This window comes from Sciurus carolinensis, chromosome 7 (assembly GCF_902686445.1).
Source record: "Sciurus carolinensis chromosome 7, mSciCar1.2, whole genome shotgun sequence".
Lineage (NCBI taxonomy): Eukaryota > Metazoa > Chordata > Mammalia > Rodentia > Sciuridae > Sciurus > Sciurus carolinensis.
In genome coordinates, this window is record NC_062219.1 from 109,323,890 (window position 1) to 109,338,035 (window position 14,146).

At 41.4% G+C, this 14,146-nt stretch overlaps 1 protein-coding gene across 6 annotated transcripts in view; it reads left to right on the forward strand.

Moving 5' to 3' along the window:
• The window catches only part of Adgrf5 (adhesion G protein-coupled receptor F5), a 97,178-nt gene that overhangs the window by 76,675 nt on the left and 6,357 nt on the right, over positions 1–14,146 (forward strand). For 4 of the 6 annotated variants that reach the window (XM_047558094.1, XM_047558091.1, XM_047558093.1 and 1 more), the window contains exons 12-20: positions 200–319; positions 471–680; positions 2,541–2,753; positions 4,513–4,668; positions 6,416–6,624; positions 8,857–9,036; positions 10,764–12,158; positions 13,408–13,449; positions 13,538–13,597. In XM_047558094.1, coding sequence (XP_047414050.1) covers positions 200–319; positions 471–680; positions 2,541–2,753; positions 4,513–4,668; positions 6,416–6,624; positions 8,857–9,036; positions 10,764–12,158; positions 13,408–13,449; positions 13,538–13,597 — 2,585 coding nt within the window. The remainder of the gene's footprint in view (positions 1–199; positions 320–470; positions 681–2,540; positions 2,754–4,512; positions 4,669–6,415; positions 6,625–8,856; positions 9,037–10,763; positions 12,159–13,407; positions 13,450–13,537; positions 13,598–14,146) is intronic. The other 2 variants (XM_047558095.1, XM_047558097.1) reach the window with 1 other exon arrangement.

A 14,146-nucleotide genomic window follows, 5' to 3' on the forward strand; every position in this document is an offset into this window, starting at 1 on the left:
CAATCTTTAGCACCACATAAAAATAAATAAAGATGTTGTATCCATCTACAACTAAAAAATATTAAGAAAAAAAAAAAAAAGAAGCCAGCTGTTTCTTGTCCCTCTAGGTATCTCAGAGGAGTCTCAGAGGAGGTTGGAGGGGAGCTTGGGTTACTTCTACACCCCTAAGTTTGCAATCTTTTGCCCTGCTGATCATCAGGAGATAATTCCAGCCACAAAAGGGAAGTGCACGAGTTCCTAAGGCATGTGATGGAAGTGAGTACAGTTCAGAGCACCACCGGGAACAGCCTAGAAACAAGTAAAGCCCAGGAGCAGAAAGGTACCAATTCGCGCTGACCCCAGTAGAGTCAGGACGGTCCGTGATTGCTGTCTCTGTCTTTAATTTCACTCATGTCTTGATGTCACCAGAAAGACTAAACATTGGACTTGTCATTTGGTTTTCTTTGTCTTTTCTATTTGCATTCTTTCAGCCAACCTCACCATAACCCCGGACCCAATTTCTGTTTCTGAGGGACAAAACTTTTCCATAAAATGCATCAGCGATGTGAGTAACTACGATGAGGTATACTGGAACACTTCTGCTGGAATCAAAATATATGAAAGGTTTTATACCACAAGGAGGTTTCTTGATGGAGCAGAGTCAGTGCTGACAGTAAAGACCTCGACCAGGGAGTGGAACGGTAAGCGAAAGAGCAGTCTCTGGGTGGTGCCATCTGGACCTCAGGAAACGTGCCATGATAGCATCTGCCCAGGCTGCACCCTAGCACACGCCCACATCACACTAACCCCGGGGACAGTCCCATGGGGGATGATGTCATCATTCCAACATCCAGATGTGGAAAGGAGGCCCAGAAAAGATAATAAAATTGCTTTAGCCAACATCAGTTGAAGAACCAGGATTAGAAATAGTGTCTGATTCCAGTGTCTGAGTCCTTGACATTCTGTTACAAGGATTGTTTTTAAGAATGCTTTTCTAGACTTTTGGGAGTGTTTCCCCTAACTGTGTTATTAAAAAAATCTAGGTAGCTGGGCATGGTTGTGCACACCTGTAATCTCAGCAACTCTGGAGGCTGAGGCAGGAGGATTATAAGTTTGAGGCCAGTCTCAGCAACTTAGCAAGGCCCTAAGCAATTTAGTGAGACCTTGTCTCAAAATAAAAAAGAAAAAGGACTAGGGATGTGTCTCAGTGATTAAGCGCCCCTGCATTCAATCCCTAGTACCAAAAAAAAAAAAAAAAAAAAAAATCTAGATGAAGTTTTTATATGTCTGGTTCTGAAGACAGAAGCACTTTTATTTCCTATTTACATCTCTACATTGTTCATGTTGGGAGGAACTACAAATCTTGGAGAGAAAAATTAATTTGATAGAACTGCCATAGAAAGAGCTTTTACTATGTGATTGGATCTATGTGATATATTAAGTGTTTTGATTTATTTAAAGCAATAATCCTAAGGAACAGTATTATTATTATCCCCATTCAACAGATAAGGTATCCAAGGCCCAGAAATGTTAAATAAATTATCCAAGTTTATTCATCTGGTAAACAGCAGAGCGAGGATGCAAACCTGGCCCCAGTGGGCAACTCTTGACCACTCACTCTGAAGTCTTTTGTTAACTATAGGATTAATCAGTTCAGATTCTGTGAGTCCCATGCCTTCTTTATTTTTTTCATTTAAGATCCTAGCAGAAATAGCTATGTATTTGGGGGTCTGGACTTGCTAGCACATGATCAAGAAATGGTAGCATCTTTCTCCCATGCTGACTTCAACCTGCTGTGTCCAGTTGCTCTTTCCTATTTCTGGGCAATAACTGTAGCTCTTTCAGTCACATTAAACTATGAAGCAGTTCCATCCCTGGGTACTGAAGAATCTGTTCTGATCAAAATCTGCAACACTTTTCTTTATATTCAGTTTTAAGTTTCCCCTTCCTCCCAACAGAAATTTTAAGGGCTTCTTTTCTCTCTTGCTTTTTCTTTTTCCTCTGGTGCCTGCTACTCCTGACTCCTCCAGTGTTCAGGCAAAGATAAAGAAAGAATATAAGAAAAAGGGAAGGGTCTTACTTACCTGTAGCTTCCTTAAAATCTTCCTATATTTTCTCCAGGGAATCTTCCTCAAGTGGTGATTTGTCCTCTGCTGCTGTAGTACCCACGAATCCGAGGGTACTGCCCACTTAGAGACAACACTTTAAAAAACAAACAAACCTCATCCTTGAATACACCACAATCCCTATTTATTTTCTGGGTTGATGAAAGAGCCTTGGAACAGAAATTGGGAAGCTGGTTTGAAACCTGATTCTGCCCCCAACCTTGGAGAAGCATCTTTATTTGAAATTAATTGCATATATAGGGGTCATTGGTTAGTCTTTCAAATATATGGGAAGCCCAGGAAAAGGGTTGGTCAAGAATTTTCTCCTTTAGTATCCAGGAAGGTGTGGTGAGGCCTTATCTAGCTTTAAGGAGAAAACCTAAGACTCTCCTTAACCTTTCTAGTAAATTACTTTCATAAGTGATTATTATCTCATTCTTGCTTCTTTCCACTCAGGAACCTATCACTGCATATTTAGATATAAGAACTCATACAGTGTCGCAACCAAAGATGTCACTGTTCACCCGCTGCCTCTAGAGCCCAACATCATGACTGATCCTTTGGAAGCTAGTGTTTTATGCAGAGGCTCCCATTACTTCAAGTGCTGCATAGAAGAGGATGAAGACTATAAGGTCACTTTCCAGATTGATTCCTTGACCTTTCCAGCAGGTAAGATAAAGACTGCTGAACTGTTGGGACATATTATATCACATATGTGGAGCCAAAATTCTACTCTTAAGCAGAGATCAAGAAACCTAAAGACCGTATCAGAAACACAGTGTAACAGAGTGGACCCCATAGACATTACATTCTGCTTTACAATGCGACTGGTGACCTATCAGTTTGCAGCCGAATCTTTAGCACTGTGAGGGTGTAGTGCATTCTTTTTAGTGGGCTGTTGAAGACAGTGTTAAGATACCTTCATTGGATTTAAACTTCCCCTATGTGGCAGACTAAATATTCTGATAATCCTTCCTGCTATGCTGTCAAATAATCTGCTATAAAAGTGATACAACAATCCTTTGAATGCACAGTTGATCATGCCAGAAAGTAAGAGAAATAACCAAGCAACTAAAACGTAGAGGAGAAGAAAACAGAAATGATGTTTTAGTTAGTGCTGGAGCTTGCCTGCTAGCATTTTCCAGAATCAGAAACCCAGAGCCATGGGTTAAAGGCTCCAGAGGGATAAAAACACACATTGCTCCCTAAGCAGTAACTGAGACTCCCCATCCCACCAGCACAATGCCAGGACCTTCAAAGGGTGACATGCTTAGTAACAGAATAGGCCAGAAATGCAAAAGCCATCTGTCTGAGTTAAGAATTGGGCCTCATTTCTAGGTGGGCAACAAGTTTCCCCTGAGAATTATAACTGTCTTGTCCTCACCCAACTTTGGGCTTTGAATTTATAATGTTTGTGGTTCAGGATCACTAAGATGAAGTGTAAATAACTTAAATTGACCCATTGGTTTGCACCTTAAGCCATCAGGCAATAACAACAAAAATAAGAACAATAACGTAAACTCTCCCTGGTAGAATGTATCCTCAATATGGATTCTTCAGGATTCCCAGAGATTAAGATCAACCACACATGAGTTTACAACCTCAAATCTCAAAATGCAGACCCTTCCTGAGGGTTTTGAAAGCTCATTCATTCTTTAAATAATTATTCTTGGGAATTTGCTCAAAGCAAGATGCAGTAACAATCAATGAGAAGAAAACTATGTAATTTAGTCTCCTATTTTGATATCTAGAAAGGCCAGGCTCATAAAAGGGAATGTATATAACATTAAATATACAAAATAAGTAATACAGACTGAACAAAAACATAAATTTGGGAAAGCCTTTAAAAAGATTGGATTGTTTTTAAAAAACTGCATGTAGGAGCATTTGGAATAAACCTGGATATTGAAACATGAGAATGTTTTCAACATTCTGTGGTCAACATGCATATATTCAGTGCTTTTTATGTGCTAGATACTGAGCTAAGCACTGGGAGATGAAAAGATAACTAAGATCAATGATCTTCTCTATAAGAGCATATGGGTTTGTAAAAAAGAAAGATCCACAAAGAACTGATTAAAATCCTACCTGGTAAAGAGAGGATAGGATAAACACACAGAGCATGATGTAGGTAGTGGAGGGATTACAGGAGTGCTAAAGCAGCATGCATTCTGACCATCAGAAACATATGGGCACAGATTTGGAATCATGAATGGCAGAAGTGAACTTCTGGTTGGTACATATGCAAATGCAGACTGGCTTCTAGGAACCAGAGATTATCTTTATGGAAATAAGTGAAAATGCATTTAAAATGGATGTGACACATTCTGGAGAAATATTTGACAGGTTTATTTACATTGAATCACCTTGATAATATGCATGCTTTGGGTGCTCACGTTGTGACTTCATGCTCTCACTCTATCTCTAGCAAAAGAAGTTAATGGAAAACAAGTGTGCTACAAACACAATTTCATGGCAAACTCATTTTCCTGGTGTCCAAAAAATGTTAATGCATTTTGTCACTTTACCAATGCTGCTAATAATTCAGTCCGGAGCCCAGCTATGAAGGTTTCTCTAGTTCCTGGTAAGTGCCTTTCACATGTTTTTAAATGTTAGAGTCAAGAGCAGGGACTTATTTATTCCTTCACTTCCTCATTCGTACATTCAGTAAATATATGTCAAACACTTTCCCTATGGCATGCTGTGGGTTAACCATGGCAGATTTGAAGAAGAATAAGTCATGTTTCCTGGCCTCAGGCCCAGAGGAAAGATAGACTGATGCAGTAGAAAATGCCACATACATTGGGGTATGTGAAAAGCTGGAACTATTGTGGGTGGCTGCAAGGGCCACCTGGTTTAACTCCGTGACTGGTAGGTGGGGAGGAAATGATCAGGAAAGCCTTACAGATGAAATCATACTTCAGTTGAGCGTGGGAGGCACCAGGCAGATAAGAGTGGGCAAAATCTATGTGCACTTGAGATTCCTTTGAGTTTTCATCAGAGGGAGTATGATACAGCCACATGAAAAGAATTAATGTAAAGAACAGGCAACTGTCTTTCCCATCCTTTGTCACCACTGAGTCAATATGCCCCTGCAAAATTATCTTTGAGACACAAAGCCGTCATCTCTGGAGACATTTCTATAATAGCCCATGCTGAAAGTTCACCCTCAGTCAACAGAGGGGCAAGGAGATCTGTGATGATCCTGGGCATCTCCTCTAGCTATTCCCAGTAGCAGGACTGCTGTACAAAGGATGCACGGCTCTATCACTAAGCTTGTTTGAGAATGATTTGTGGTCATTCTCACATGTGTTGGTCACTGGACCCTGGACACCAATACAGGGAAGCAAATTAGCATTGCATATCTCTTTGAGTCACTGTCACCTGACTCTCTAAGCACAGTCCCTTCTCACCATCTCAACCAACGTGTTTTATCCACTTATCTTTGTGCTCTTTCTTCACACCAAATCTGTTTCCATTTCTTTTTCCTGGGATAGATCATTATTCATTTATTTCAGGATTTTATACAGTGGGTGAGATTTTAATATTCATTAACTAAACAAAAAATCTTGAGGAGAGGATTCTGCTCATCAGAGTTAGGATTCCCTAGAAATTAAGAAATTCTTCAACAAATGTCATTTTCCCATTCTTGTCTCCTTGTGAGCAGAGGTGAAATAGAGTCACCTTTAAGGGAAACCAGAAGGAACAAATGTTTCAACCCATTGCCTAGAATATTCAGGTCATGGATGCCTGGAATTCCTACTATTCTTACACTTTTAAACTATAGTGGTGCTTCTCAACCTTGGCTGCACACTGAGATCACCAGGGAAACTTAAAGTACTACTGAGGTTAGAATCTCAGTCTAGGCATTCTGCTGTATTTGGGCTGGAGTGAGTCTGAACACTGGCAATATCCAAAACTCCCCAAGTGATTCTAACATACCACCATTGAGAACATCTAAATTAAGGCATTACATCCTTAAGTTTCCTGGTAAACAGGACACCTCTCATTGGGAGAAGTGCTCATTTTCCATGGTTTAGATTTCCCCACAGCAAAGAGAAGCTTCCTGAGAATTGGAGGTGTGGGTGAGGCATAGAGGAAATCAGTTCTATTAGGAAAATCAAGTTCAGGTTATGAAAGACAGATTTGTATGGGAAGCAGAAAGGGGCTTTGGAAAATCAGGAACAAAATTAAGAAACTGAGTAAACTCTGAAAAAATTCACTGAAAGTAAAGAGAGATGTGAATTCAAACCTCACAATTCTATCAGACCCTATTTCCACTATCTTTTTGTTTTTCAATTGTCCCTTTTATTCCTGTGTTTCCAATGCAGAAAAGAACATTACATGCCGGGATCCCACAATAGGCGTGGGGCAGCCAGGAAAGGTCATCCAGAAGCTATGCCAGTTCTCCAATGTTCCTAGCAGCCCTGATCGTACCATTGGTGGGACCATCACTTACATCTGTGCAGGCTCCCGGTGGAAGGTGAAGAGAAAAGACTGCATCTCTGCCCCAATAAATAGCCTGCTCCAGCTGGCCAAGGTGAGCTTTAAACCCTTGACTCTGAGCTCTTGCGAGGGACACCTGTCTGGCTCATCAGATTTCTCGGCTCTCAGGGAAATGAGCCTTGGGATGCTTTGTGTTGCTCCCAAAACTATTTTCATTTGTCTATTCCCAAAGAAGATACAACCCTAGAGGTGCTTTAAAATGCTTAAATTCTGCCAAGCACAGTGGCAAATGCCTTTAATCTCAGGGGCTTGCGAAGCTGAGGCAGGAGGATCTTGAGTTCAAAGTCAGCTTCAACAAAAAAGCAAGGTGCTAAGCAATTCAGTGAGACCCTGTCTCTAAATAAAATACAAAAGAGTGCTGGGGATGTGGCTCAGTGGTCAAGTGCCCCTGAGTTGAATTCCCTGGTACCTCCCCCAAAACGATGTTTAAATTCAAATATGAAGGCAAAAAAGTACATGTTCTGTTCTAGGACCAGTTGGAAACTTTAACCATGATGTCTCAGAACCTTGTGTCCAATACCTTCAAGGGATGATGGTACTATCCCCTATTTCATCTCATTTGAATGATTTGGTATCTGATAGCTGTAGTCTTTTCAGAAAAAGAAATAACATGAAAATAATTTTTAATAAAAAGTAATTGGGATTTATGCTTTTGTAGGTCTGAAATTTCCTCAATCCTTAGAGGTAAACTGTACTGCTGAAAGGACCAAGGACCACCTCTCTTGCCATGAACAAAGGCTACTGCTATGTTGCAGGAAGACATTCTTTGCTTCTTCTCAAAATAAATAAATGTTGCTTTCATCCCTAGTCTGTTGTAAGTTAGAGACTCCTAAAAACTCATGAGCTACAGCAAATAAATACCTGAGCTGTAACTGGTGGGTTATAGTGAATGGTGACATCTTTAGACAACCAGCTCATATCCTCTGGAGAAAGGAAAATGGAGAAAGAGAGAAAAATATTGATTTGAGTTTTATCAAATTATTGTTTTTCTCACCTTTTGTCTTGCACCAAAGTTATTGAAATATCTACTATGTGCAAAGTGTTACATAGGTGCTATCAAGATAGAAAAGTCAAATTAGAACTTGGCCTCTCATTTGATAGAGAATATAATGCATTTGAGTAATTACACCATAATTTTCAGTAAAATAAATCAAGAAGTTCTGCTTGACAAACTTAGCATTTGTGTTGAGCCCTGATGGAAAAAGCCTGAGGGATATGAGTTATTGTAATCAAGAAAGATAGAACTTAGGGCTGGGATTGTGGCTCAGTGGTAGAGTGCTCACCTATCATGTGTGAGGTACTGGGTTCAATCCTCAGCACCACATAAAAATAAATAAATAAAATAAAGGTATTGTATCCATCTACAACTAAAATTAAAAAAAAAAGAAAGAAAGCTAAAACTCCAAATTCTCAGTACATTTTCGATGGAAAAGGGCCACACTGATCTATCATGCTTCACCTGATTTATTCATTAAGCACATATTTATGAAATTACGTGCCAAGTTATACAAATTGTGCTGTGTTAGGCATTATGGGATATGGGAAGAATAGAAATAAATATAACACATAGCCCATGTTGTTAAGGATCTTATAATTTAATTGAAGAAGTATTAGAATTAAAACACATGATGATAGCAGAAAGATGTCACAGGTGTAAGGCAGGTGAAATTAAAAATACTATGCATTTCAGGAAGGCACACTCAGCAAAGTCTTCTTAGAAAAGGTAAGCAGGAGTTCGAGAGTTAAAAATCTGAATAGTGATCATTATAGATAGGTGATATAATCTGTCACCCAAATCAGGACACTTCTTGAGAGTGAAAGAGGGCATTCTTCCTAAGTACCCTGGGAAAACACAGAGAAACAGAACCGCTCCAGGAAAAGAGAAACGGGCAGTCACCTAAAGGTCAGCAGAGCAGGTGATGCAGAGAAAAATAAAAGTTGAGGAATGCTCTTCCATGAAGATATCCAAGTGACAATTTTATTCCCTTTTAGTTTTCTAGCAATGAAGTCTGTCTTTCCTTTGCTTCTCACTAGTTCTCAGCTTGACATGTGTTTTAATGTTCACTTTCTGTTTATAAAGTCTGAGTCCATTCTGAAGAGCACACACAGATAGTTTAAGAGGTAAGTTACCGCTAAAATAAGTATATCTCATGGGACATACTTATGGGTGTGGAGAAAAAAAAAATAAAAACTACAGCTTTAGGAGATTTTGCCACGAATGGATTAGTAGGATCTAATTAACAAGTTTTGGCTTTTGTTTAACCAGGCTTTGATCAAGAGTCCCTCTCAGGATGAAAAGCTCCCTACATATCTGAAGGCTCTTTCTACTAGCACAGGCAAGGAGGAACAGGAAATCAGCTCATCACCAGGGAGCCTGGGAGCCATCATTAACATCCTGGATTTGCTCTCAACAGTTCCAACCCAAGTGAATCCAGAGATGATGAAGGTAAGATTGCCTACCTTGCAGGACTTTGGGGTCTTAACCTCCTTACTTCTCAGGACTTCTGTTCAAGAAATGCAATTTCTTCCCATTGCAGCTTCTTCTCTGTCTTTTCCAGAGCAATGACTTGGACATTAGAGTTGCATGACATGCTCCTCCAGAGTGCTTCTAGTATTCATTTGGAAAGATTACTTACGAATCTCTGCTCTAGTTTCTTTATTCAAATAGTATGAATTCTTATCTGCTTTCCAGGAAAATTAGGGATTAATGGTTTTCAGAATATATACAAGGTGGGATTCAAAGGTCTAGTATTAACCATGAACTTTGAAACAATTTAAACACAGGAAAGAGAGTTCACTCACAAGGGTTCAAATGAAGAGACTTTAATGAAGAGATATAGTAATAAGCCAAAGTAAATTCAATCATCTGATCAATCAATCAATCAATCTGTGGTGAGGCACCCAGAGACCAGCAACATTTGTAAAACATTTATATTCCCAGAGAAAGAAGAGAAAGTAGGGCAACCAGAGCCCAGGGAGAGCTAAAGTCTTAGAGGCAAGACCTCTTAGCAGGACCTACAGTCCTAGAAAGCCATAGCTAATACCAGACATGTGCTGAGTAGGCAGTGGGGATGGGGGGAATGGGAGAATAAATCTCTTCTCCTCTCTTCTCCCATCCTCCCTTCACCTGCCAGTGCCTCTTTTTGGCCAAATCCAACAAGGGGCCAACTGCCAAGGAACTAGGTAACAAGGTCCAAAGAGGCTATATATATTTTCTGGGGTTACTATACCAAATTACCACAAACTGGGTAGTTTACAATGACAGAAATGTATTCTGTCACAGTTCTGGAAGCTAGAAGTTTGAGATCAAAGCATCTGCAGGGCCATGCTCCCCTAAGGTTCTGGAGCAGAATCTCCCTTGCCTCCTCTGTTGGCACCAGGTTTTCTTTGGCTCACACGTGCCTAGGTCTGCTTCACCTGGCCTTCTCCCATTCTCCATCAATCTTCTTCCTTAATGTCTCTTGGCTTTGGAGTCAGGCCCACTCAGGAAATGCAGAATGGATACTTACTTAATTATACCCATGAAGATTATTTGCCCTAATTTGCCCAAATAAGAGTAAAGAATCCTTAACCCTTCACAGTATTTAACATTATAGTATTTTGGAGGTCACTATTCCACCTACCATAGAGGCTCATACTTCCAAAGGACAGATGAGGCAAAGATAGGAACAGAAATTACTTTTTTTTTAGGGGATAATAGATGAAAAATGACAAGCCCAAGTTTATGAGAGAGAATCAATTTTTTTTAACAGAAAACAAAGATACTTTTGATGACACCCTCAGAGGTCATTTGATGCTCAGGGTTTGAGAGGGTCTTCAGGCACTTTCTCTTGCTGGGTCATGCCACCCACCAAAATGTCTTTACGGGCTTCAGACTTAATAGAAAACCAAATCAAACAATAAATACTTTTGCCAGTCTGCTGAATGGGCCTTAGTAAGTGGTAGGAAGGTGGCTCTCACAGTCACTATTCCTAAGGGTTGGCAAAGTCCTGCAGTCTCTGAAGGGCCTCACCTCGGCCATCAGAAGGCAGGCCACAATCCTCTCTGCCTGCAATGCCTCATTTTCTTCTTCTCTTTCCCTCTTACCTGTACCCACTCGACCGGTTTCCAGGGAGATGTCATTTTTGTCTCTTTCATGGTTGAAATAATTTTGTTGGCTTGACCCCCTTACAGGATGTGCTGTCTACTGTGAACATCATCTTGGGCAAGTCCATCCTGAGCACCTGGAAGGTGTTACAGCAGCAGCAGACCAACCGGAGCTCACAGCTACTACATTCGGTGGAAAGGTTTTCCCAAGCGTTACAGTCTGGAGACAATACCCCATCGTTCCTCTCCCACCCCAATGTGCAGATGAAGAGCATGGTGATAAAATCCGGCCACACGAATGTCTACCAACAGGATTTTATTTTTGTAGACTCTGACCTCTGGGGCAACGTGGCCATTGATGAGTGCCAGCTGGGACACTTGCAGCCAGATTCATCTATTGTCACGGTGGCTTTCCCAACACTCCATGCCATCCTGGCTCAGGATATTCAGAAAAAGAACTTTGCAAACACCTTGGTGATGACAACCACTCTCAGCCACAATATAACCAAGCCGTTCAGGATTTCCATGACTTTTAAAAACAACCACCGCTCAGGAGGGAGGCCGGAATGTGTCTTCTGGAACTTCAGTCTTGCCAACTCCACAGGCGGGTGGGATAGCAGTGGGTGTCAGGTGAAAGAAGTCAGTGGGGACAGCGTGTCCTGTACCTGTGACCACTTGACATCATTCTCCATCCTCATGTCTCCCGACTCCCCAGACCCTGGTTCTCTCCTGAAAATACTACTAGATATCATTTCTTACATTGGGCTGGGATTTTCCATCTTAAGCTTAGCAGCCTGTCTAGTTGTGGAAGCTGTGGTGTGGAAATCAGTGACCAAGAACCGGACTTCCTACATGCGCCACACCTGCATAGTGAACATCGCCACCTCCCTTCTGATTGCCGACACCTGGTTCATTGTGGCCGCCGCCATCCACGACCATCACTATCCACTCAGTGAGACAGCCTGTGTGGCGGCCACCTTCTTCATCCACTTCTTCTACCTCAGCGTCTTCTTCTGGATGCTGACACTAGGTCTCATGCTCTTCTATCGCCTGGTTTTCATTCTGCACGATGCCAGCAAGTCCGTTCAGAAGGCCATTGCCTTTTCTCTAGGCTACGGCTGCCCCTTGGTCATCTCAGTCATCACAGTGGGGGCTACCCAGCCACAGGAAGTCTACACAAGGAAGAATGCCTGTTGGCTCAACTGGGATGACACCAAGGCTCTGCTGGCCTTTGTAATCCCAGCACTGATCATTGTGGTGGTGAACGTGACCATCACGGTTGTGGTCATCACCAAGATCCTGAGACCTTCCATTGGAGACAAGCCAAGCAAACAGGAGAGAAGCAGCCTGTTTCAGATCAGCAAGAGCATTGGTGTCCTCACGCCACTCTTAGGGCTCACTTGGGGTTTTGGTCTAGCCACTGTGTTCCAGGGGAGCAATGCTGTCTTCCATATCATATTTACCCTCCTCAATGCCTTCCAGGTAAGTGCAGCAGTACAGAACTCTCAGGAAATTTCTATTCCTGTGGGACAAACTAATGATAGAAACATAAACAGGAGTAGGAATGGGGAAGGATTTTAATGCAGAGGAAACCTTAGCCCTAAACAGCAGTAAGATAAGAATGCATTGAGATAGAAAAGGACACCTTCCTTTGCTTCCATGGAACCCCATACCCCTATCACCTGCATCATAACTTGGTTGCATGTGCGAATCTCTTCTAAATGCCCTGATAATGCAAGCAGGAAGGAAGCCACATCCCATAAACTGGATGTTGCTATTTGTCCAAGATTACTTTGGTGCAGTCTATTATCTCTTAAGTGAAAATAATTACGGCAAGTCATGTCTCCAGTTAGTCTCCAGGAGCATTAGCGAGCTCTGTCTTCATGAGAACACCTTTTTTGTTCATCCAAATTCCTCATACCTAAGAAAAAGCTTGGCCCACCGTAGGTTCTCAAAAGTCATTTGATGAAAGTGATTGCTATGTACCACATGATTTCTCTGGAAATTTTTGTTGAAGAATGAGACAATGAATGCCCTATGCATGCTCTACGGTCTGCTTGATTATATTAAAATGAAAAGACATCTTGGCTCTCCTATAGCAATTAACTAATTGCAACACAGGCCAGTTTGTTGGAAGAGTTACAACAGGTGTAGGCAAGATGTTGGTATAAGGGGAAGGGAGGGATTAATTCTGTTTCTCCCAATAAGGGGGAGGGAATAATAGGGAAAAACCTGCCCAAGGCAAGCCCGAAAGAGCTGGCAAGGGGCAAGTGGTCAGAGCTGAAATTGAGAAGTTGCTCCTGGATTCTTGTGATACAACCATAGGAACCTGACTTCTGCTGCTGGGCCTGTGGTTCTGAGGCATAAGGTTCTTACCCAGTGACCTTAAAGATACCCTCCATTGGAAGGAAATAATGTTCTTTCCTCATGCCCCAGATTATCATCACGGCCTGGAGGGGCAGGTAAGAAATAATGTAGACACAGGGCTGTATTCAGTAGCATAACTAGCAGGACATTTAGTTCACAGTTATAGGGAAATAAACATAACAATAATGGGGCACCTTAGTGTGCACTGACCACATCCCTTTTAACATCGTCATGTCCTAGATTCATTCCACAAGCACAGATGGACAGAGAGGTAGGTAGTGCAGAGCATCAGGTTAAGACTGCTTCCTGTTTCACAGGACAATAGAATGCTATTGAAATGTACTTCTCTTAATTCTTTCCCCAGGGATTATTCATTTTACTCTTTGGATGCCTCTGGGATCAGAAGGTAGGAACCATGACAGTTTTAGGCTCATAGAGAAGTCTAAAGTGCAGGTGGCATGTTGAATTTACTGGGCTTCTTTTCAACAATGCAGGTACAGGAAGCTTTGCTGAACAAGTTCTCATTGTCAAGGTGGTCTTCCCAGCACTCGAAGGTAAGCCTTCTCCCTGGAGACTTTCTACTCTGTATCCTCACCTGTTCCACCACCGGTAAGGATGAAGTGGAGTGTTCAGAATCTCTACTTTGAGATTCTGGTTGATGGCGCTACATGCAAACCCCTCTGCCTCCATAACTAATTTTGACTTAGGTTATTCAATTGCTTTTGCATTTTACCACATTCTGCCTATTTGAACACAGCCATGCTGCTGCCACAAAGATGCTTCTCTGCATCTTTAAGTCAGCATTTAAATGACAGATGATATAAACTTAAGGTTAAAAATCAAACTTTCAATGCAAAGCCATTTTCTGGGGGAATTCAAGGCATTAGGGAAAATAATTTGAGGAATAACGATGGACAGAATTTTCTGTAGTGCATTTTGGAGTATAAGAATTGTCCTTGAATATATTTGACTACCTTCGCTTATCAGAAGATAAAAAAAATCCTACCAAACAACAAAACATATACTTGAGGTGGGGTGTGGTTTGGTGGTAAAGTGTGTGTTTAGTAGGCAGAAGGCCCTAGGTTTGATCACCAGTACAGAAA